Source organism: Argentina silus (assembly GCF_951799395.1).
Source record: "Argentina silus genome assembly, chromosome: 20".
NCBI classification, from domain to species: domain Eukaryota; kingdom Metazoa; phylum Chordata; class Actinopteri; order Argentiniformes; family Argentinidae; genus Argentina; species Argentina silus.
The window spans coordinates 11,379,648-11,405,109 of NC_139674.1; the positions used below are offsets into that span (position 1 = coordinate 11,379,648).

A 25,462-nucleotide genomic window follows, 5' to 3' on the forward strand; every position below is an offset into this window, starting at 1 on the left:
TGTTCAAATTCTGAACATGGAGTGTCTCAAAACACTGTGGTATGGGTAAAAAAAACTCCGTGGCCAGACCGTGGCTTATATGTGCCTTCCAAAGGAAAACTAGTGGACATGAAAGGACATGGTGTATGTTTCTGAATGACACATCAAGCTGCAAATAGTTTGCTATGTGACCCGCCGGCGTAGATTTGTCTTCGATTTGAGCATGCCGCTCCGCCCTTCCCGGTGTAGCCCACCATCCCCCAGTTCAACTAATCGAACGGACCCTTTCATTAACAGATTACGTCCGGTTGAAAATACAAATTGTGCAGCACCGTTGAAACTAGTTAGCTAGCGAGGTATGTATGAACTTACTTTTGCCATATTATCATGTATATTTCGTCTAACAATGATGTTATGACTGACATTAAGTCACATGGTACAAACTATGAAAGGAGTGTGTAACATAGCTAAAAAGTCTCGCTTTCATTGCCTGCCAGCATTGATTATGTACGTCGTTATAGTAGTAGCAATGCTATGCTAGTAGCTAACACTAGTAGGCCTAGTAATCACACACTGCTCGGAAATCTTGGAAGGGTGACTGGGACCCGATATTTGTTGTTGTTTTTGGCACACTGTCGTGTCTGTCAGAAATATAATGTTGCTCTGTGATTTGTGTTGTCTCCATGACATGAGAAATACACGTGTGTGTGTGTGTGTGTGTGTGTGTGTGTGTGTGTGTGTGTGTGTGTGTGTGTGTGTGTGTGTGTGTGTGTGTGTGTGTGTGTGTGTGTGTGTGTGTGTGTGTGTGGCAGCAGCAGCAGCCAAAATCATTAGTTTTGGTCATCGTGGTTTGCAAATAATCTAATGTTGTCTGTTGCAGCTGATTGTATTGCTATGTGGTCGTGATGACCCCGACCAAGGAGGGCATGTCTCTCATCGACAGAACGATGCGAATGAGGCGGGAGGAACAGGCGCGTCAAGTGGTCCTTGCCTGGGCAGTCCTCAATGTATCGCTCGCCGGCATGATCTACACAGAAATGTAGGTTGAACAAAGTAATGTGTACATCTCAGTGAAGGAAGCACTGAGCAACCTTTTGCAACTGATGCACTGCAATTGTTTTGTTTTAATGGCAAGCTGTCACATTTTTCTCTCAGGTCAGGGCAATTGCTGTGTCGTTACTACAACATATCTTACTGGCCCATCTGGTACATTGGTGAGTGATAATGCTACTGTATGTTATTGAGGAGGGGAAGAGCTTGCATTCTGTTATGAGATGTGGGGTTTGGAGGGAATCAGCACTAACCCATCCGACTAATCAGGTTGCTGGTAATGCTTCTAATTAAAAACGGAAATGTTCTTAGGACAGTATGAAATAATTAACCTGCTGGAATAAAATCATTGCCACTTCCATGTCACCCTTTCTCACAGAGCTCGCCTTGGCCTCTCTCTTCAGTCTCAATGCCCTGTTTGACTTCTGGAAGTACTTCAAGTACACCATGGCCCCCTCCACCATCACTGTCACCCCAGATCAGCATCGCCTTCTGGGCCTCAGTACCTCAGGTAAGACCTCTTGATGAACTATTGAACCATGATTGGAGGTACACATGTATTGTAATTTGTGCTGGGTTTGGTGCCCAAAACATGACATTTGTCAGTTAAACATGCCCTCATCATGGAAGTGAGCTCTGACCTGTCTCCCTCTTGTACACTCATGTAAAAGTGTGTGCATGTGTGTGGCTTTCACGTCTTATCAATGATGCCCCAGAGTTAATCCTCTTCTTTGCAAACACCATGTAAAGCAGATTTTTGTCTCTGTCCCCCCTCAGGTATCCAAGCCTCTCCCCCTCAGAAGCCAGAGAAGAAGGAAGCTCCGGACCCGGCTCAGTCCTCTCCCCTCCAGGGCCAGAGTGTGCTCAGTTTCAGCCCCTCGCGGCCCGCCAACACCAGCCCCAAGTTCTCCCCCAGCTGTGTGCCCGGGTACAGCCCCCCCCTCACCAGCCCCACCCCCCCAGGAAGCGGGGGGCACTTCTCCCCCTCACTGGCCTTTGGAAAGGTCTGTCTGTGGCAGAGCTACATGTTTAAACTTCTTTACCTGGTTTTCCCTGGGCATCTGTCAATGTCAGCATCTGAGCCATGTGATCCATCAATACAGTTCTTAATTGTCCCTGATGGGATAAATAACCTGGTATTGAACCCTGTTTTCATTGCTCTGTTACAGGAACAGGGGGGGTCCTGTACTTTAGTGTCCAACAGATGTTTGTTGATACTTGGTTAGCAGACGTTTTGCTGATAGTAAAGACATTAGCAGTTGTAAGCCGTTTTTTAATAGATGTGTGTTGATTTCAGGTGATGAACTACAGCCCATCCCCGGGGTCCTCCCCGTACCCTAGCAGCTTAGGCCCAGTGGAGGGCACCAGCCTGAGAGCTAGGTACCGTACCTCCCCCTCCGTGTTCAACGCCCCTGGGGGGAAGGAAGACTACATGGAGGACCTCAAGACCCTGGATAGATTCCTCCGCACCGAGGAGGAGAAGAGTCACCGCAGCCAGTTAGGTGGGTATGGCTGATGATGGCTGAATCTCAATACTCAACAGTCTCTTTCTCAAGGGAGATGTGTCCGACTAGGCAGGTAATTTCTGTCTTATTTGACTCCTTGACTTCTTGTTCTTGTCTTGCTCCAGGGAGTCCAGAGTCTGCATCTCCCACCCACAGCCCTACGTTCTGGAACTATAACCGCTCGGTGGGGGACTACGCTCAGAGCCTAAGAAAGTTTCAGTACCAGCTGGCCTGCCGCTCGCAAGCACCCTCAGCCCACAAGGACGAGACCGACCTTGGCTCCAAACAGGCTGCAGAGGAGGTCAGAGCTGGAATAAATCAATCATCAATAATTCAAAGGCACACAACACATGGGTAGTGTTTAGAGTGCATGGGGGGGGGGGTTTGCTTCGTTTTTGTTGATGTTAAATAAACGGATGGCTTCTGGAGTCAGTAAGTAAATCAATCAATCTTTATAGTCACTGGGGAAATAGGGTGCATACAGATTATAAACAGTAATAATAATAATAACAGTAGGGGGCGGAGTTAGGAGTAGTGGTGTCTTTGGCTGAGGTACCGTAAATATCTACCATGTGAAAGTGGTCTGTCTCAATTACCCGTGTGTTTCCTAACTTCTCCTGCCAACCTTTTCATCTGCAGGTCTGGGCCAGAATCACAACCAGTCGCCTCGTGGTGGACAGCATAGACAGCTGGACTGCCAAGCTAAGGAATGTGAGTGTCACCCTGAACTAACACTGATGCCGTGGGCAAAATCAGCCCATTAACATTTTGTCAAAGGAAATCTTTGATAATATGTGATGCTGTGTGTTTCTCTTCCCCACAGTGGATCAATGACACCATCCTAGTCCCGCTGGTGAAGGAGATGGACTCAGTCAACAGCCAGCTTAGGAGAATGGGCTGCTCTGAGCTCCAGATAGGAGGTAGGTACTGCTTGTGTGTAGAGAGAAACATGGGGAAATGTTAAACGCAGTTAATGCTGACATGCTTTACTGACCCCGTTCACACTGCTGTCTACCCAACAGAAGCCAGTATCAGCAGCCTGAAACAAGCTGCTGTACTGAAAGCCTCATCCATTCCCACCATGAATGCTATCGTGCAGTACCTGGACATCACACCCAACCAAGAGTATCTAGTGGAGAGAATAAAGGGTAAGGGGAGGCTATGGTTCAGTCCAGAAACAACCCACTAGCCCGTGCTCCCTGGACACTTGTGTGGATCTAAAAGGTTTGGATACTGTCGGTACGAGCAATATGGTAAAGATTCCACCTGCCCTATCAGAGGGTATGGTGGAGCTACCACAATCTTGCTCATACCTATCTTTCTATCCTTTCAGATCTTCACAAGTGTCTATGGCGTAAGGGCTAGTGGTTTGTTTCTGGGCAGGGCCATTGTTTATATTCGTGGCGTGTCCACTCTTGGGTTCCTGATGCTTCAAGGAAGAAAGGGAGGAAGGGAGGTGGACAGGAGATCTGCCTTTGACCAGTTCTCTCGTGTAAAATAGATCTGATCTCAATGATACAGTGATCTGTACAAATAAAGGTGAAATGAAAAATAAAAAGATGAAATGGGAGGATGACACGTCCTTCACACAACATGCTCCTTCTCCCCTGTCAGAGCTGGCACACAGCGGCTGCATGAGCTCCTTCCGCTGGAACGGGGGAGGGGATCTGAAGAGCAGGAAGTGGGACACGGACCTCCCTACAGACTGTGCTGTGAGTGCCATCACCTCCCTCTGCACATTATTCCCCCACGGTGATTTAACAGTGAAAGAAACCCCCAGACCTACCAGACCTACCAGACCTACTCCCTAGACACTTGGGTAGATCTGAAAGGATTGGATACATAAAAGCGATATGGCAAAACAAATTCCACTAAGACTATTAGAGGGCAACGTGCAGCTCCTACCGTCTTGCTTATACCTAGCTGATCATTTCAAATCTTCAAAAGTGTCTCGGGAGTAGGGGCTGTGTGTTTGTTTCAGAGCTCAGTAGTCTAGAGGCTTCCCTGTGCTTGTCTCTCCTCCATCGGCACTGATCTGGAAAGAAACTGGACAGGTTAAAGCAGTTTCCACCGCAGGCTTCCGCCATATTGTTTTCCCCTGTTCTCCATTTTCAGATCAGTGCAGGTGAAGGCGAGGAGGCTACTGTAGACTGTTGTGATGGAGGGATAAATGAAAGGTTGGTTTGTGTTTTCTGTTAGATCCTCATGCATGTGATGTGCACATACCTGGACTCCCGGCTCCCGCCTCACCCAAAGTACCCAGACGGAAAGACCTTCACCTCCCAGCACTTCACCCAGACGCCAGACAAACCCGGTAAGAACACACACACACACACACACACACACACACACACACACACACACACACACACACACACACACACACTGTATAGGCATACACACACACAACCGAATTCCTTTCCTTGTATTTTCTCTCCTGAGACTCTCACCTGTTCATGTGTTTCCAACATAGATGTGACGAATGAGAACCTCTTCTGCATTCACCAAAGTAGCACCAATCCCCCTCATTACCAGCTCATCTATCAGGGCCACATCTACAGCTTGCCCAAGGTGAGAACACAAACCATATTTACTATTTTATTTATATGCTGATTGTATTGTTTGTGTACTGCAATTCATCCTTTTGGCTGCAAATGTGAAGATTTTTAACGAACATGTCTGTCTATGTATGACCACGTCTGTTACAATTGTCATATATTACATACAACATAATGTCATATTTTAGCATCTCACCAGGGGTTTTAACTTAGTAACTATTTTCTATGCTGTCCAACATGCCTCAGTCTGTCCATTCACTATCCATCGACTTTCTTCTTCTGCTCTTAGGGCAGGAATAATCTGTTCCACACAGCTCTCATGTTCCTCTTCGTCATCAAAACCAAGGAGTCTGGGATGCTTGGGTGAGTGTTCCAATACTGTAATCACTTTTTTAGTCTCACTGGACAGGAGGTGATTATTGATGACTGACTCCTGTCGGGGTAATATTGATGGTTCATATTGACAGTTTTTTCCTTTTCTCAGTTTATTCATTTGCTCTGAGCACTTGGAGCAAACTGTTGTGAACTTTTCTCAAACCAATAATGACATTTTGAGAATATTAATAAGATTTCTTAACATTTCTGTCAAATAATGTGTCTGTTTTGTATTTTACAGGAGGGTGAATCTTGGCCTATCAGGTGTTAACATCCTGTGGATATTTGGAGATTGATGCCATGAATGCCAACTCCAACCCTGAACATTTTACAGAGGACACATATTAGGTTTTTCTTTTTTTCTAAAATTCTGGATATTCTCTCACCTCAAGATCTTCCTGTGAAGCATCATAGCCACTGCCAACAACACCAATCTCTAGTGGGTGGTCTCCCAGACAGATTAAGCCAAATTCCGGAAAACTGGCCCTATAATACAGCCCTGAGATCCAGGCTGAAGCACTTCCCTGAGAATGTCATGTGTTCCACAGTAAAACTGATATAGATCCATATTCAGTCTTTTTTCTTCTCTTACATGTGAAACAGCACAATGGATTTATAACATTTTTTTCTCAATGTGAGTTTCATTTGGAAGTATATTGTCATTTGTGACATTTTAAAAACTGTTTCATACAATTTACTTTGACCATAGTGTGCTTCAAAAACAACAGTACTGTATTTTATCTTGGAAGTATTCACAGTTGTCAATTTTCTCAGTATTCTGAGAATGTACGTACCAGTATGACTTGTAAATAGTATCCTACACCTCAGTTTTGTCTGGTGTATTGTAGAGGGTTGAACCCTTGAATGTATATAAGTGTATTGACTTTTGAATTGTTTGTCAGAGTTTGAATATTGCAGTTAGAATGCTTGAGGTTTTTCTTTTTTCTTTTTTTTTTTCTGTTGAGTGGCAGGTTCTCCTTGCACCCTTTTGAGCAAAATAACGTTTACCCTCAAGGCTGCAATGCATAAGAAGAATGGATTTTAATAATAACTAGGGCTGCAGCAGTTTATGGCATTAGCATGCATAATAAGTGTATTCCAACTTACAAAGGGATATTTGTTCACCAATTCAAATACTAGATACACAACCATGTGCATAGTATGCCTTTTGTTAGAATAGAAAGATTATGGAGGGAGACTGTAAAACTGTTGCCTATACTTGGTGCCAAAGTTAGTTGTATGTAGTACTATTCTCATTTCAGTGAACTATCTGCCTGAATGGAATGTATTTTTGAAGAAAATAAATGGCAGGTTCAATAATTGCAAGCCATGGTTGCAGAGACTCCTATTCCCTTGTTGACATTTTGAAATTGTTTGCTCTGGTATGTCGTTTTATAGTGGTTTTCAATTGAGAAATGAACATTAAACATAAAAGATTTAGTCTGTCTGTTGGGTTCTTTGTTGTTACAGCCTCTAAATCTAGGTTGTAGATGACATTTATTTGGATTACCAGAATGCACCACTTGAGGGGGGTATACACTTAAAGTGGAACGTCACTCGCTGTTTGCTGGAACATCAAAGACTTTAATAAGAGGCTTTGTTAAAACTGACTTTTTTTGTGTGGAAAGATTACAGGTTCTCCTGTCTGCTGACATTAAGATGTTGAAATGTGGCTGCCAAACTTGCTCCCACCGTAATACAAACTGAATAATGTTATTTCAATGCGCAGGTTAGAATTTGTATTTCTAAGAAAAAACTAGCTACCATCACTACTTTTTCATAGAGAACTGTATGAAACAGACACACATGTCGTCCCTCGTGTGAATTCTCCCATCAGTAGCATACTGATACTGCTTTACTGATACTGGATTTCTGTTTTTCTGGATTTCTGAATATAGTGATGTGGTTTGATACAAGCGTTGGATCAAAAATGAAATGTCATATTGACAGAAATGAGTAACTGCTGCTGGCCTAATCGCGCTTATGTTTTGTAGTACTGCGTGTCGTCCCCGTTAAATATACACTTCATTGACCATAATGCACTTGGGAAGAGAAATATTTGTTGGGAGATGCAGTTCTGTAGCCTTCTGCGATTTGCCAAATTTCTGTCTTAATCTATGAGAATTGTGAATTAATTTCACTCTTCCCTCTTTTAAGTCTACTATCTCAATATGTTGCATGTAATATGTCATGGTGGTTATCAATGATCCTCTATTCGTGTTGAGAGAGACTCGTAGGACTACTTGTACCACACTCCCTTGTTTTTAATCAGTCCTCCACTCACATCCGTTCGCCTCGTTATCTGTGTTGGTAAAGGACTTTGTGAAATAGCAGCGATGTCAGTCCAGGTTGTGGCAGCGAAAATGGCCGAGGTCGACTTAAAAGACGTCCCCAGCAAGGAATTGACACCTGAATCACCTCTGACACCTAAATCTGAGGAGAAAGGTTTAGGTAAAAACGAACCAAATGCTGTCGTTACTTCGGCTACTAGCCCAACGACGGAGCCTACCGTAAAAGCTGGGGACCCGAGCCCTGGTTTGCTCAACCCGAACCCCATGAAGATGCCGCAAGCCTCCGCGATGAAGCGGACAGACCCGCAGCAAAACGGCGGAGATGCTTTCGTAAACCGCGATGGTACGGTCGCCGAGGCCCCGAGAATGAAAAAGGTGAGGGGAACGCATATGGGATATTCATAGTTATGTTATCACCACCGCAATGGGTTTTCTTAGTGTCAGGCAGCAAGCTGGAAATCTCTGGCTAGCATTGTGTGACGATGCTTAGCATAATGCTAAAGATTGAAGCCACGGTAGCTTTGTCAGCTATCTCCCAGCTGTCAGGAGTCTTAGCTGGTCAGATAGACGATGTGTCATTGATTTTGCTTACTCAAGATATGTCTTGTGCTCGTTGTTTTAGCAGTATGTGATGGTGTGTTGAAAGACACAGATTTGGCTCTGTATGTAGCATGCAAGCTAGCTAGAACGCACGCTTTGACCGCAGTGCGCTTTCGTGGCGACTTACGAGAAATGCCAATGTTGTGGAAACTCGGAATGGTAGCGTACATGTACAGTTGAGGCAGTGGTGTGTACATAAAGGTTATAATGAAGTTGACGTTTTTGTTGCCTATGACTTGTTATTTTCCCTGTTTTGGGTTATCGTTCTCTAGCGATTGTAGGATAAAGGGATTCCCGTTCAGCAGTCCTTTCCAACATCAGCAGCCAGCATGCCATAACTATGCATGCTCCGGAGATCCCTGTCCCCTGGTATATGCCCATCTACATCTAGAAAGCTATCAGAACAAGACCAGTTGCATTTCTGTTAACCTTAGTAAATAAACCTGCTCATAGAAAATGACAACGTTGCCAATGTAGTCATGTTCGATTGAAACAGTGCGGCATGATTTATTGACATAAACCACGTACCAGCAGTCTCCAGCTGTCCGAATCAAGAAAGTAGCAGCTTTGGCTTGCTTTGCAACAGCAAGGTCGTTCAGATACTCATGGACAATGTGTATATAGTTTATAGTTAAGCAGTATAGTATAAACTATAGTGTATCAGTATAGTTCATATGGCTTTCATTTACTCGCTCCTTTTATATATGACCACCGAGATATACAATTATTTGACAACTGAAAGGTCAACGATAATTTTAATCATCGGTAATGAAGGGACGAGGAAAGGAATCTATTTTTAAATTGGGGGGCATATGTATGTGCCTTCTCTACATCACCTTATTGTGGTGGCCATTTCGTAGTTGATGCCTTTTGTTCATTGATCTTAGTCAAGCGTTTGTTTTGTACTCGTAGTGGCCATCGTAGTGGGGGATAATTGGCCTAATTGATGCATTGCCGCTCAAGTGCTTTATCCTATCAAATGCTATGTTTTGCTACCTGTCTGGTTTACCCTGACCATATCAGCAGCACAGTAAATCTGTGATCCTGTCACACCGTTGTCACCTATTTCTCGTAAGCCTTACTTAGCTTGGGGGTAGAACAGGTGCTTAAACATCCTTCAGGCTTACCTCTGTACCTCTCACTGGGCTGTGTATCATTAGCTGTTCAATAGTAGCCTCCCCCCCCCCCCCCCCCCCCCATCCACGCACACACACACCTCCTGAATCAATGAATCTTATCTTCTCAATGTTCTTTTCAGAAGTGAGCAATGGGACTAAGGTTCAAGGAAAGGAGTCTTTGATCAAGAGTCTGTGTTGATTAAACTGGTGTAGCGTAGGTCAGGTCAAAGTGTCAATAAGCAGTCGTTTATGATTAATAGTCTGATCGCTGTTGTATAGTTTATCTCAGTAGGTGTTTGATGTTCTTAAAGAGGGAGTTCATTACAGATTGTAATGACATTGTGTTCTGTTATTCAGGATAAGAAGGTGGGGTTGGTGTAAAACCATCCTGGGTTTTTTGGTGCCTACCTTTGCATCATGAAAGTGATGACAATGGTCTTTGGGGATCTTTGCCCCCCAACAACAGATTGAAACAGAGAAAAAGGGGTGGAAAATGTGACATAACACCCTCACAATTCTACCGACTATCCAGTGATAGTCATCAGAGGGAGAGAGAGCCGCATGGCACCACCAGATGGTCCATTCTCCCTCCTCTCCCTGTTAGAGATAAGAGCCCCTGGCCAGCAGCGCGGGTCGGACAGGACCAGGCCTCCTGTGTACACCATCAGGAGGGGGCGGGGGAGAGGGAGCGGTATGGCGGGGGCCTCACAGAGGAGACCTGTTGTTTAGAAACCGGTAACACATTGATTTTAGTGCCATCTGTCAGGTGCCGAGTCAGTGTTTGTTTTTGTTTTTTTTATGCAGGTACTTGCCGGTAACACCACAATCACTTTCCTGAGGAATAATTTAGTTTTTTTTCTTTTTCTTTAATAGTCAGTCCCCTGTAAAAGCCATCCATTAAAGTGATTTGTATCCGGGGGTCCGCAGTTACTCAAATAGCCACGTATGCATTGGAACAGAACAGGAGAGCAGCATGCATAGGCCTATTCCTATTTATAGCCATGCATGCTTTGTGAAGGGAGTGTGTGCATTATGTATATAGGCTAGGCTGCATCTGTTGAAACCTCCCGTGTACGTGACTCCGGCAGAGAGGCCAGGGCCACCAGTGAGTGGAGCAGCCTCTGAGGCGATGTTGGCGGTATGTGTGCACGGATGGCTGATTTTAATCCATTGCCTTACAATGTCACCACACAGGGGATTAAGGGGGTTTTTGCTCTCCGCTCTAGGTGGGCAGATGTTAGCCTAGCTTAGCTTCCGGACTAGTGGGTGAGATGAGTGACCTGTGTAACCCCCGGGTCTTGCCGTGGTGCTGGTGGCCAGCGCTGATTAGACTAGAGGGATTCGTTCGCGCTGCCAGGAGAGGAGAGGATTAGTAGCGGGGGTATAGATCTTGGTTTGGGTGCCGTACAGGGGCTAAGAAGACAGGGCGCGAATGTGCCCATCTTCATGCTGCTGCCGAAGGGCAGTGCCAAATTACAAGTGCTTACGACTGCTGAGGGTCATAGGTTGTCTCTGTGGTATACGCCCACTCTGGGCTAAAGCGTTGGGCATCAAGCAGGCTGCAGAGAAGAGCATAAGGATTCGTTCAGACAGTATTTTTTCATATTTGAGTCAAGCTTTGGAGGATAAACGGTAGGGATGGGCATGATTAATCGACGATCGATTAATTGATCATTAGAATTTCGTCTGACATTATTTTTTTAGTCGATGAAACTAGGCTTCGCGTCGTGCCAAACAATTCCCCTTACCTGTTGTAAAATCAGCGAAACCCGCGGCCTCTTGGGGCTTATTGCTTAATTTTACCACACGGGGGCAATATTTGAAAAAAACGCCACAGGCCTACTCAGTTACCTGCGAGTTTCCGTGTATTTCAAAAGTAATCATGAAGAGGTCACGGCGAAGTGTGGTGTGGGACCATTTTGTTTTAAAAAATGACTTAGTTAACTGCAAACACTGCGAAGCTGTGTATAATTATAACTCGGCCACGACTCAAATGATGTACCACTTGAACAACGCGCATCCGACCCTGGTTAGTAGCGGTGCATCCTCCTCTCAGTCTCAACCTAGCATCAACTCGGTGTTAGCACGGAGGAGCTGCGATGCACAACGAGCAGAGAAAATTACGCAAGGGATCTGAAGTTCATTGAGATGGATATGCTGCCCTTAAGTATTGTTGAGGGAGAAGGTTTTCGAAAACTGATAAACTTATTGGAACCAGCATATCACATTCCGTCACGACGTACTATCACGTTGTATGTGAGTTACTGGTTATTTTTTATGAAGCTTTGTTAATAAGCCTAATTCATTGTTGGGTAGGCTAATCTCCCTCTTTCTCGACTTGGTGCCTTTTTTGATAGTTTTGAGTTACATTTGGCAAAACCTGTCCGACCTAAGTATTATATATTTTTGGTTAAGTTATTGTTTAACATGATTGTTTTTTTTTAATATTATTATTATTTTGGAAAAAAAACAAGGGTCAGTTGTGTTTATAAGCACCGGCTTAGCTGCCGGCTCCGCTGCTAGAGCACAGCAGCGCGTATCTTCAATTGAACGGATCCGGTTTAACTGCCACAAGAGTTGTTCATCTTGTAAGTTTAACTGCCACAAGAGTTGTTCATCTTGTAATAAAGATCTCAATGAGGAAAACACGCTGTGTTTTTGTATTTTCATTGCATTTTGAATATAGCCTATAAATAGTGAATTTTAATATAAAAATATTAATGATTAATCGAAAATCGATCGTTAATTCTCCCGACGATCGACTAAAACAATTTAGTCGAATGCCCATCCCTAATAAACGGAATGTGCGATGACCGAGGTTGTGTATAATCCATCCATCTCTGTGTGAACAGAGCCTAACAACGTCCCGGTCCGCCAGTATGAAGTAAGGTTGTCATTAAGCTGCTGTTCCTTGTAGAGATAACTGGCTTACTGTGCACTGGGGAACACCTTTTTAAACACCCTGAAGACATATGGGCAGACGAGGTTCAGATCTTAAATAGACTCCTTATAAAACCTCCTGGTTTATAAATGTGTTTGGCTACAATGTCTTGTCTTCGTTCTTTGGTCTGTTCCAGGTAGTTGCTTGCGAGGCTATATGACATTTGAATGAAAGGCTACATTATGGCAGTTTGCCTTATGGTCTGTTCCATCTCAGAGACATGATTTATTGATAATAATAAAAAAAACTGGGACAAACCTAAAACTGGGATCCGGGTCACGTAAGGTTTTCAACATTGATTTGGGTCAAGCCCTTTGGAGTCAGACCCTGATCTTGGAGGTATTGAAGGACACCTGTGGGTGTCTAATGTAAGAGGGCTCTCATTGCGTTCCAGTTGATGACCTCCTGTAGCTCCTCACTGCAGGAGAACACACCTCACCATCCTGTCATTGTGAACCACGGTCTCTCCCTCCCTCCGCCCATTCTTCTCCTGCTGAGATGGAGAAACGTGCAGCGCTCCTGTGACTCACCCCCGGTGGTGCTGGTCATCCCAGGCAGCGCTGCAGCACACCCAGGGGGATCCCTCCCTGCTCATCTGAGTCAGACTGAGAGGCTCCCTGACACCAGCGTCGTGCACAGGGGAGGTTGATTGAGTGTGGAATGTGTTTGATAACATTCCGCGTTCCGTTCTATCCACTACAATGGACCCCTTCTACGATTCCTACCTCCACCAGCCTCCACTGGTAGTGCAGTGTCTCCTCTCCTCCGTCAGATCAGCAGCATCCAAGAAGACCCTGCTCTGTCCTGCCCTGCTCACATCCCTCTTAAACAGGGACCTCCAACTGGAAGCTCTGATTCAGGCAGTGTGAAGGCAGAGAGGGGGGTGAAACGGCAGACCTTGAAACAGCAACAGAAAACACTTACTTGGCTACTTCCTATGCCATGAAGGTCCAGACATCTTGGCAGAGGTGATAAGCACATACTCATGCTTTGTGTATCAGCGTGAGTAATGGCGTTACAAGACTAATCCTTCTACACTGATATAGGGGCCATTTTGACTTCCACGATTATATCAATAGATCTCATAGTCTTATTGTTGTCCTAGCTCAAGGTCAAGGAGCAGATCCTTTGAACTCTTATCTGTCAATCTAATCCATGCTCTGTGTTCCATGAAGACCTCGTCCCCTGGCGTGACTCTGCTGCCTGAGATCTCACCACCTGAGATGCCCCGGCTCCAGTCTGTCGACAGGCTGAATGTGGCACCGTGGTGTGAAGTTTGGAGCTGACTCTCTGGGCTCTTATGGAATGTCCTGCTCTTCAATCTCTCTCTCAATCCCTCTCTCTCTGTTGCCTTAGGGCCTCTTCTAAACACGATTTCTGAGTATCAGTGGATGACAGTGTTGGCATATGAGTGGTCTGATCTCTCGTCTCCCTTGAACCCAGCAGAGTTAGACCCAGAGGAAACACGTGTACTTGATGTGCAGACAAGGCAAACTGGCTTAGGCTTGCTTTGTATTATTAGTTACTGAGTGGTGAGGATGGCAAACCAGTTTGAAAATGTATACCTTCATTCCCATAGGTTAGTTAGCAGGCAAGGCCACCAGAAACCAGGCCTGCCTGTACAAACAACGAGAGTAGCAGATAGCGCCTAGCTGAGGAGACCCAACCGTGAAGTGGACACGCTTGACTGGGGCTTCAAGGAGAACACTGGGGCCTGGGGTGCATGTGATGTGGTGTTCATTAACATGGAGGGTGGTTGGAGTGTATGAAGAGAGGGGGGAGGTGTGTGTGTGTGTGTGTGTGTGTGTGTGTGTGTGTGTGATGGTTGTACTCACGACAATTCACTGAGCTGGAACAATCTCTCTCTATGCTGGGCCGTACTGCCCTGCTCCTGACTGGAGTACAGGAGTGGCACAAGGGTCTTGTGATCCTCCGAACCACTATGAAACGCATCAGTCCATTCTGCCCCTTGTGGTGGATGCTTGCAATCACAACTACTACGCACAGACACGCACACTTTTTCTTTTGTCCCCTCCTTGCCTACACACCTGATATTACTCTTCAATGCAGAACTGTGTTCCAAAATATATCGTACACCCATATGTATGTCTGCTCTTTTTTGATTTCTGTGCTTCTTAGGCTGCTTTTGACACGCAGCTGTGGAGTGTGTACTTTGGCACGGTACCTGTTTTCTGCACTTAAGTCTCAGATGGGTTATCACTGATTTTAATGGCTTTGGAAAAAAATAAATCTCTCTCTCTCTCTCCCTCCCTCCCATCCTTCCTGTGTTCACCTGAAGTCAACCCTCTTTACTCCAATGTCTTTAATCCACGGCTTGATAACGAAACCAACCAGGACGTCTGGCTGACTGGCTGAGTCACCCCACTTCCCGTGTGTGTGGTTTACACACTAATTGTGTTCCTTGGTGGAGGTTGAAGTGTTGTTCACTCTGTGCTTTCTTACAGAATAATGACTGTACATTACAACAGTGGAGAGCTCCGTGTCACCTCACCTCCCCCGTCTCTGCTGTTGTGATATTGCCGGGAAATTAGCTGTTCTTTTCACACAATTGGGACACAAACATCTCTCTTCTCGACTATCTCAGTGTGCAACCAGAACACACAGACCTGAGAATGCCTCGTCTGGGTCTCGTGTACTTTCACCCCCCCAGCCCTGTTCTCTCCCCCTGTCCTGTTGTCACATGGTACTCAAGCCCTGGCTTCACATCATGACGGCAGACATGGGTCTTAAGGCTGGAGGATCCTCCTCATGTTCTTAGAACGCTGCGGTCGGCAGAAGGCGATGATGATTAAGGGTAATTGCTTTTCCTGGAACTAGTTATGCATTAAGGTGAATTTCGCTGATGTCAAACCAGTGCAGAGTTGACCAAGCGAAGCCCAGCTGCTCTACTTGTGTGCAGTGTAGGGTCCTCGGATCTCAAGTTCTCAGGACTGCGTTCAGCAGTGTCAGTGTGCCGAGGGGAACATTTCCGGCAGTTACGAGTAACATTAGCTAGCTAGTTAGCTATCTAGCTAACGACGCACATGTTTGCCTGTGTTTAGAGTAAATGGGGGTGCATTAGAGTGCTGACTGAGTGTACATTAGGATCTGCAGACAGTACGTGTCTCTCACAATGGCCTCTCCACTGGGGAAGGAATGCAGGCTCAGCCTCAGACACAGGGCCCTGGACAAAGACCAGGCATTGTGTTCAAAAAGTGCTGCATCACCAAAGGGGGAAAAAGCACTGTTCTGTCTGCCCTGTTTCCTCCCCGCCACAGCTAAAAAGGCGCGTGCCGCCGTGCCATGATAGTGCTAATCCATTGCCCTGGGAGATACCATTCTCTTAACCCGGGGGGGAGGGGGGTAGTAGTAAAGTGCTCCAATGAGCTAGCTTGATCTGTAAATCTGCTCCCTTTCATTTAGTTTTTCCAACCTGCGGCCTCCACTGTGGTCCCCCAAGCTTTAGATAAAATGTTGGCATCTGTTGTCCCACAGCTGTTGCTTGTTGACAGTGAGTGCAGGACATTTTTTTGGTTTTAGTTGTTTTTTGTCATCTTTTTTTTTTTTTTTGTCTTCTGTGAGGGAGGGGGGGACAGCGAGGCAGGACACGTGCGTAAGAAGGAGAGACATGGCGCTCGTGTGATGTGGATGGCTAGTTCGCACCCCCAATTAAATTAAGAGCATATCCTGAAATAGCATGACCCTATGAATGACTGAAAGTGCCCTGTGTGTGTGTTTTTTATGCGATGATTATACCTTTCAGCGAGAGAATCTGCCATTTTCTGAGAACTCGTCTCTCAAACATGTAATTCCCCCAATCCTAAACTCCTCGTCCCTGGCTTTTCTGTGGCGCAGTAATCCTTAAATGGCTGCTCTTCTGTATGATTTTCAGTTAATTTGGCTCTCTCTGGGCTTAGGCTAGATACAGGCTCAGTCCTCCATCTGTTATGTCCTACTAAGTGACTGACCTTGTACCTGCGATTCTGGGTATTTATTTGGTTGTTCATTTGGAGAACTGAGCAGCTAGTTCCATCAAAGCTGCAGTGTGATCCTGCATTATCTCCCTATTAGAGGAGAGAGACAGAGAGCACGATAGCATGGTGTTTGTGAGGTCAGGATTTGAACCGGTCATAGTGTATTGATTTCACGTCGCTTTGATAAAAAAACAAAACAGTGTAGAAGTGGTAGATCCCACGATCGATACTCAACAGGGATTGGTTGGTGTTTAATAGATTCTTTTTTGATTAGTATGATGGGACTGGTTACATAATGGCCCTGGCGTGGGGGAAGGGGGTTGAAACTGTGACCTTGTTTCTGGTTCACACAGAGACCCCCATCTCTCTTACACACACACACACACACAGAGGGAAATAGTTGTTTAGTTTGTTTACAAGTCCCAGTTTACAAGTTGTTGTCTTGATTCCAGAAGTAAGGGAAAGGCGTCCTCCTAACCTGAATGTTCTCTGTTCGTCAGTGTGCTGCACGTAGCAGGTGTAGTCCCACCTAACCCGGGACACATTCCCTGCCTGGTCCTACACATACAGGCTTGGCTTTACAGTGTCAGTGAGTCGATAAATCCATTCTCTGCGCCTATCCTTGGCTTCATGTTGGAATGGAGAGGACAAGCAGACTGAAGCTAGTGATTCTATAGGGTACTGTTTGTATGCACTCTGGGGGGGGTGTGTGCGTGCGTGCCAGCCTGCTTGTGATTTGTACTTTTCTTATTTGCAGGAACACTTGTCGGTATAAATCATCTGGGCACCGTTTTGTTTTCCTTACATCACTACACCCCCCCCCCTGGGTAGCATGCTGGGCTCTGACTCACCCATGAGCTAATGCAGCACAGCCATTGGACTAGAGAGACGCTTCAAACAGCTATTGGACTAGGCCTCCTTGGAGGTGTGTGCGTCACCGATAGGATGTTGAATGGGTGTGTTGGACACCTCTTGCGTTCACCAAGGGAATGTTGACCACAGTCCTTCACCAGTAAGGCTGGATGTAGTGTTCTGCTTGAACGAATGCATCTAATGTAGCCGGTGATCATGCAGTAAACCCATGTTTGTCGCGACCGAATTAACATGCTCTTCAAGCCCTCAAGGACCCTACCCTGTGATGTATCTAACGTACCCTAGACCCAGCCAGGCAGGCAGGACAACAGGCTTACTTCAGATCAGACGTGGGAGCGTTTTCACTCAGATTGTCCTCCTCCTCTTCTTTGAAAATGGCCTCTCAAGGTCACTACTGCAGGCTCCCATTTTCTCCATGCTGCTCTGCTCACAGCCCAGGCAAGCAGCAAGCCGTTGACACTGACATGGGGTATTCAAGCTGCACTGAGTGAACTTCATAAATCAGGAGGTGTGTCTGTGTGTGTGTACCGAGGGTGGTACTGGAGCCATGGTGTCTGTCAGAGCTGCTCAGTATCCGTCTCCCTGGCCCTGGACGGAATCAGTCATTGGCATGGTGGAACAAAAAACACACACACAGTCTCTCTAAGCCCTAAAACATTGCAAATAAGTTTTATCGTCTCTGTTCTCGTCAAATGGATGAATAATTTCAATTTCAGAATCCCTGGCTGTTTGTAGGTGAGGTGCTCGGTATCATTTTCATCGTGCTTTTTTTGGGGGGGTATTTGATCGATTGATATGGGGGGGGGGGGCAGGGGGGGAGTTCAGGTTGAAGGAGAGTTGGAGTGGCAGGGGGTCTGGGGGATAATCCAGCCCACACCCCGTCTCTGGTCTCCTGTGTCAATCTGGAGCCACTCAGGGTAACCGGATCTCTCTCTTCCCTTCCTGATGCCCCTAAACTGGCTTAACTATGATAATCTGAAGTTTTTACGTCATGAAAGTCAATTATGATTATGAAACTCCCTTGCACTTTGTGCCCCGACCTGAGCAGGATGGGGGTCTGTCTGTCTTTGCCACTCTCTCTCTTCCCCCCTGTCTGCCTGTCTCTCTCCCTCCCTGTCTCTCTCTCTCTCACACACACACACACACACACACACACACAGAGGAACATAGTCTAAGATGATTTGGTGGGTGTCTGACATGTTGATGAGTCCAGAATACAAGAGCCCTTTACCAGCTGTCAGAAACGCCAAAATTAGCACACAGTATAAGGCATTGGGTCTTCCCCCCAAACCGCTGCCCCTGAAGAAGGATTGTAATTGAGTACCAAGGAGCTCACGTACTTCCTATGACCACTTTCAGTGGATCAGTAGCGACGTGCACAATTTTAAAGCATGGACCCACCCATTCAACAACTTCCCTGACAAATCACAAACAAGTGACTTGTGCTTTGCACATTTTGTTTGTTGAACACTCAATTTAAAATAATTACTGGGAATAATACCAGATGGAGAAAATCAATGTGGAATGATCGCGTGGACCCAGAAGTGACAGCACCTCAGTACTCTCACCTGGTGTTACATTTCAAAAGTTCAGATTCAGAATATCCTTTTTGAAGTGTATTGACGTCTTCAGTTATCAGTTGTGAGAACAGAGAGAGCCTCTGTAAGTAGCACAATCCCAAAGGTCAAATGGAGTGTGTGTTGTAAATAGTTTATCATCTGCCGTTTTGATATGGCCAGTGTGGGCTATAATACCAACAGCACCAGGGAGAATTAGGAGAGAGTATCATAGCTTTGTTACGTAGCTAGCTCTCATCTTGTTTTGATGGAACGCTGATGCGCCCAAAAAAACATTTTGTTTCCAAGCCGGACCTAGTTCTACGTATTTACTGAACAAATCTGTCCGTCTATCCTGCATGTATAACACACTGTACCGTCTCTCATCCTGCCACTGTGCTTAATCAGGGGGCCACTTTGTCCTGCATTATGTTGGCCTGTTTAGAACCAGTCCTCTATTAGAGTGCTACTCAGAGAAGGGGGCGCACGCACGCACACACACACACGTACCTCAGTGAAGGCGGGGCGGCTGAATGAAAGCGAACGGACGGTGCTGTGAGCGCAGCAGGCCTGGTCTAGCGTCTCTCTCACTCCTTGGGGTTGCGTAAGCAGGAGAGTCTTGGCGGAAGCGAGTGAATGCAGGGAATGAATGAGTGTACGAGGCGTCGTGGGCGACCTCAAAGAGCAGCCTGCACGCTACAGCCTCTTCACTCTCTCTGAAGATGGCACAAAGGGAAAAAGAGGACTGGGGTCTCGAGCTAGTAAGAGCTAGACGCAGGTGGGCATGTTACACAACACGCGCGCCGTTTGTGACATCTTTGTGCGTAGGCTGTGCGTGTCCAGTTTGTGTGGGCAATTTTTAATAAACGCAAACTCGCGCTAAAGACAGTTTGTTCTTTTTTTTCTTTTCTTTTTTAAAGGCATTTTCAGCTTAGTTGCTGTCATCCTAAAACCTCTGCGTTCTTTTTAGAACAGCTGGGCATTCATAGCCTCACTTAGCCGGCATCAGACAGACCCGGCTGTTAGACAGACAATAATGAGTTTCCTGAAAGCTTTGCAACACTTAAGATCATTTTAAATCCATTGCCTCTCTGGTGGAACCCTGTTCCGCCATGTTATCCGTTTGTTTACAGTCATTAAGCCTCACTGTCGCTGATGTTGCCAACCATTAAATGGTCGTTTACGTCTGGTGCCCGGTCTTGCCAGTGCTGTGGGGTATGGCCCGGTGGACGACGGTAATGTGAGATTCCCTCTCCGCTTCCCGGAACGACCAGTAGTCCTAGCAGGTGTTGACACAACACAGTTAATTGTGTCTTGTCTTATTTGGAGTCTCAACACCTGAGGTATGAAGCGTCAGATCTCACTCTTGTGGGTCAACACTTGTATCTTTCTGAGATGCTCTTGTGTGTCTTTTCTTGCTTCATGAACCTGGAATTCACGGTTTTCTCTGACCACCCCCAATTCAATTGGTAAGACACAGATAAGAAATGATATTAGCCAACCATTAATAGTGTTAGCACCCGAACAGTTCGCTTACTATATGGTATCTGTATCTTATCAGTATAAACATGCAGACTTTACCCCCTCCCCCCCCGGATATCTGCATTTGGTGCAGATATCACTGCAGGAACCCCATTCCATTCCCTACCCTAATCTTTATCCGACCCATCTGTTGTTATGCACCATTATCAAGCTGAACCCATGGAACACAACCATAAATCTCTATGTTTTCACCGCCCGGCGCTGTTGACAGAGCCGTCACCAGCATGTGAAATGAATGAAGGTGACCTGAGTTAGAGGTTTGTGTCTGAGTAAACAGCCAAGGCAGCAGCGTCTGTCTCTCCCTGGTTGGACGATGTGTTCCTAGCCAGCTCCTGTTTGCCTGTGAGAGCAGCCAGGTTCCCTCAGAAGGGAGTCTGAGGGAGGAGGAAGTAAATACCCAGCCTGCAGCCCCCCTCCCGGGGGGAACACATCCTTCCTGTTGACAGCCAAGTGTCTGTGACAACCAGGGGAACAATCCTCCATATATATATATATATATATATATATATATATATATTGTGTGTGTATGTATATATGTATATATATATATATATATATTGTGTGTGTATGTATATATGTATGCAGTGCCCTGCGTAAGTAATGGATTAGTAAAGCATGTTTTCTTCTTTTTACGCGACACTTGAAATCAAACAAGTACTATGCAGTTAAAGTTACTATTCTGCTTTTATTTGATGCTGTTTGTGTGCACCAAATTACAACACTCACACAGGATGATGAACATCATAATTAAGAAAAAGCCCAAAACAACTGTCCCACAGATCAGGAACACACTCCAGGAGGGAGGCGTGAATGTGTCAGAGACTACCATCCACAGAATATGTCATTAGCCGAACTACAGAGACTTCACTGCAAGGTGCAAACCACTAGCACTTTGAACCTCCAAAAAAGCTGGTCAGGTAACTGTTTGCTAAAGTACCTAAGAAGCTTGCAGAGGTCTGGAAAACAGTCGTGTGGACAGATAAGACAAATATTATCATGTACCAGAGTGATGGTAAGAGGATTGTTTGGAGAAAAAAGGATCTGGCCAAGATTTACAGCATACTCACTCATCTGTGAACCCTGGAAACATGGGCATATATAGCTGCCACAAGAATTGGCTAACTTGTCTTAATTGATGATGTTACTGCTAACTGCAGCAGCAGAATGTATTCTGAAGTGTACAGAAACATCTTGTCTCTCTTGTACAAGCAAATGCCTTCTTTGGCGATTCATCATACACTAAGACAATGACGCAAAACATACTGACATAGCAACTAAGAAGGTTTTCAGGTCAAAGTTCTTGACTGGCCAAGTCAGTCTTCAGATTTAAATCCAATTACAAGAACATGCATTTCATTGCATGATTTTGATTTTTGGCAAAAGACCTTAAAACAAACAACAATGGAAGATTGCTGCAGTACAGGCCTGGCAGAGCATCACCAGAGTATACCCAATGGGTCGCAGACTTCAGGCAGTTATTGCATGCAAAGGATTGTCGACCACGACAATCGTGCATACTTCATTTGGTCATCATATGATTGTTTCCAATGCTTTTGGATCCCTGAAATGGGGAGTATGTTTAAAAAATGTTGTACTTTCTAAATGGTGAACCCAATCTGAAAAAGAAAACCACTGAATTAAGGCTGATCTCTACTTTGACCTCATAGTAATTGTTTGATTTCATTTTCTGTTGGAGTTTAGAGTTAAAAGAAGACACAATGCTTTGTGTGTGTGTGTGTATAAAGCTCTACTGCAAGTCCAGGAAGTCTGATGGTGGTGGTAAGGGCGTTATAATGTTGTAGAAGGTGTCAGGATGACTGATGACAGATAATGACGGCTATATGTGTTGTGTTTGTGTGAGATTCCCTAGTCCTCTCTGACAAGCACAGTAGAACAGGCTTTGTCATTAGAACATGCCATGAGGCACAGTGTAATCCTAACATTGCTGAGATGGTGAGGCTCTCTGGAAGAATGCAGCTGGTTCTGAGCCACGTTGCTCCTGTACAGGCCATCGTGAACTCAGGTGTGACATCACCAACGCATCAGCTCAAGTCCAGAAGCTGAGTACAGGTATAGGCCTTTTAACCCTCTTATTGAAGGGTAAAAATACAGTGTATATTTTCATCTGCGGCGTGGGTTGTCCACGTGTGTCCCAGCTTCCTCCCGTCTCCTATTCAAACCCTTTTGAATAAAAGGCATCTTTCAGAAACAGAAGGCAGCGTAAGAACCTACGTCGTCAAGCAGAGGTGTCGTGTCAGTGCGTCATTCATGAAAGACTTGTCAGACTCTTCCTGTTGTGCAGATCTTACGTGGGATTCAGCGGCATGGAGACAAATATACAGTTTCTCACAGCTCTCTAGACAATGATTGGCTTTTGTCCCCCAGGGGGAAGAAGTTGGAAGATTCCGGAATGAGCCTTGTTGACGAGACTGGACGGTCTGGTCTGAACAGGTTTCTGGGCGTTCTAGAATGCTTGAAGGTTCTAGAAGCAATCAGTGCTCATAGTCTAGACACTCGGTATAAATGGATGAATTATAGAAAGAATTAGTAACTGCATATTTTCTTATGTCACACAGCCTTATGTAACTCATCCCTTACGGGATTATTTGACACTTGATCCAGGAATAACTTGATTGGCCTGCAACAGCTCAACCTCCGTTGACAGACAGACATACCGTAGTGTGCAGTAAGTGCACCCTGACAACCCTCATCAGCTTTACTAAAGTGGGGGGTTGCGATTGATGATGAACGGCCTTGAACTTTCCTGAGTGGTCTTCAAATAGAAGCAGGGGGTCAGCTCTCTCAGCCCACCCATATCCTGTCATTGCGTCTGATGGCGATGTGGCATTTCAGATGGGGGTGGGTGTGGGGGGGCGGGTTCAGTCAGGAGCTTAGCAGTTGTTAATAGGTATATTTCTGGCATGTTGTGGCATACATTAGCGGTGGAGTTAACCAGTATGAAGCAGCCTGGGGCAGTAAGGAGATGCTAAGCTAGTTTGAGATGGATACGATGAGAAGGAAACACACACACACTCACACTCATACCAGGGTGTCCTCAGCTTACCCAAGATGGTCCTCAGTGTGCCCTGTGAGGAGGGTGTTGGGAGTCTCTCCTCTCTAATCATCCGTGCCTCTCAGAGAGTTTACACCCACCACAGAGCTCACACAGCATTACACGCTTCCTTTTGTGAGACTGAGAATGAGCTGTCAAGTCACCCCCATGCCCAATAGGACACACATTGGATGCTGGCCTAGTATAGAACATCTCTATCGGATGCTGGCCAAGAATAGAACATCTCTATTGGACACAGCAAGGTGTAATGCTGTGTGTAGGATCTTAACTCCCATAGATCTAGAAAGAAAACCGAGACATATTTTCTAAACCAATGATCTATTAGAGTAGTTGGATCAGATTTCTTAGTGCTGGGTGAGAAAAGAAAGTGCAACTCCATGACCAATGGCAATGGGTCTCCATGTCCCATTGTATACAGGTATGAGTGCGCACACACACCTCACACACACACACACACACACTGTGCCTGCTCTGGATGGGTCTCAGTACACTTCAAGGTTTCAGAAAACAGAGCATCCAAGCATCACATGCAAGGATCATCTTAAACTACACAGACTCGTTCTCTCTCACACACACACACACACACACACACACACACACACACACACACTCCTCCACCGTATCGTCCCTGGACCGCACAAAGGCACAATGTTCCCCCGCGGTAACTGGCTGGTCTGTGAACTCTCTGAGTGGATAAGGAGGTGCTGGCTGGTTGGCTGGCAGGCTGTTCTAGTTGGCATGGCCCAGAGCCTGTGTCCTGTCCCCGGCTGGCCTGCGTGTGCTGCCATCCAACAGACAGCGGCATCCAAGTCATCTCTGTGACTTTCCACTGGAGCCCTTTGGATTGGCCTGTATACTAACAGTGTGAGAGACAGGAGGGGTGTGTGTGTGTGTGTGTGATGGCGTGGGGGTGTGTGTGTGTGTGTGTGTGTGTGTGTGAGAAGAGAGAGAGACAGTTTGTGTCTGAATGTTCCCACCGTCTCCTCAAAAGACTTCACCAGTGGAAAACCTAACCACCTCAAACCTTGGCGCTGAAGTCACTAGCTAACTGATTTAAGAATCCCTGGAATTTTCCCCCTCTGTTTTAGGTGATATTTGGCAACATGGTATGGTGAGAGGAATTGGCCATACAGTTTGCCATATTAGTAAAATACATTTAATATGGGCTAGCTAGCTATTATTTAGAGCCTGTAGTGTTACAAGGTGACGTCACAGGCTCCTCTGTCCCTTCATAACTGATCTTTTATGTCCTATTGGTTTCAATGGAATGTTTCAGTAGTTGCAGCCCGGAGTGCTCTGTCCTCAGTGGTCTTTTGCACCCCATTAAAGAAGAAAAGCCCAAGGGGGATTCACTGCACTTTGTTGGTATCAGTGATGTAGTCGAGGGGAAACGCACGTAAACTGCCTTTTTCCGTCTCTTTTTTTTTGGGGGGGGGGGGGGTAAATAGCGTTGACCCCCCTTTTTCAGAAGATAAGCACATTTGGCGTTTTGCTTTTCGTAATTTTCTCCAGTGTTTACCCATCTTTTTGTTCGACCACTAGCCTTCATCCCTGGTTGCCACTGACTACATTTGGCACCGTCTCCTGTCTCCTCTGCAGAGTCGGGGTCCCCACCCTGCTCCGTCTCAGCCTTGTTCCCAGGCCTCCTGGTACAATAGTCTGATACACACTCTGTCCTGTCAGAGCAACACGTTACACACACTCCTATTCTACTGCAACCAAACACACCGTCATGTCCTTGTCATCATCTCTACTCTGTGTGTGTGTGTACTGTGTGTGTGTGTGTGCTTCTGTCTCGGTACCTGTACCTGGTCTGTTGTGGTGGTGCTGTCTGAATGAGGAGGTGGCTGTGTTGAGAGAAGTGGAGAGAAGAAGTAAGTTCTGTGGAGTGAAGAAGAAGAAGAAGAAGAAGATAAAATAAATAAGTAAGTTGTCACTGTGGCTGTGTGGCCTGAAGAGTAGACGACACCATGAGGAGAGTCTCTGGTCTGGTGGCCCTAGGAAGGAGGACCAGGGTGAGGAGAGAG

The 25,462-nt window shown here is 45.8% G+C and overlaps 2 protein-coding genes across 3 annotated transcripts in view; both read left to right on the plus strand.

The window, feature by feature from the left end:
• Positions 1-294: 294 nt before the first annotated feature.
• On the plus strand, positions 295-6,891 carry tmem209 (transmembrane protein 209). The gene is made up of 15 exons (XM_083692010.1): positions 295-335; positions 860-1,018; positions 1,135-1,193; positions 1,409-1,540; positions 1,807-2,033; positions 2,327-2,531; positions 2,660-2,835; positions 3,174-3,245; positions 3,358-3,454; positions 3,557-3,682; positions 4,149-4,246; positions 4,734-4,848; positions 5,008-5,105; positions 5,382-5,455; positions 5,709-6,891. The coding sequence occupies exons 2-15, from the start codon at positions 885-887 to the stop codon at positions 5,761-5,763; spliced, it is 1,668 nt and encodes a 555-aa protein (XP_083548136.1). The 5' UTR covers positions 295-335; positions 860-884; the 3' UTR covers positions 5,764-6,891.
• Positions 6,892-7,803: 912 nt separating this feature from the next.
• ahcyl2b (adenosylhomocysteinase like 2b) overlaps positions 7,804-25,462 on the plus strand; it is a gene marked incomplete at both ends in the record, with an annotated part of 35,515 nt that continues 17,856 nt past the window's right edge. For both annotated transcript variants that reach the window (XM_083691932.1, XM_083691933.1), the window contains one exon: positions 7,804-8,133. In XM_083691932.1, coding sequence (XP_083548058.1) covers positions 7,804-8,133 — 330 coding nt within the window. The remainder of the gene's footprint in view (positions 8,134-25,462) is intronic.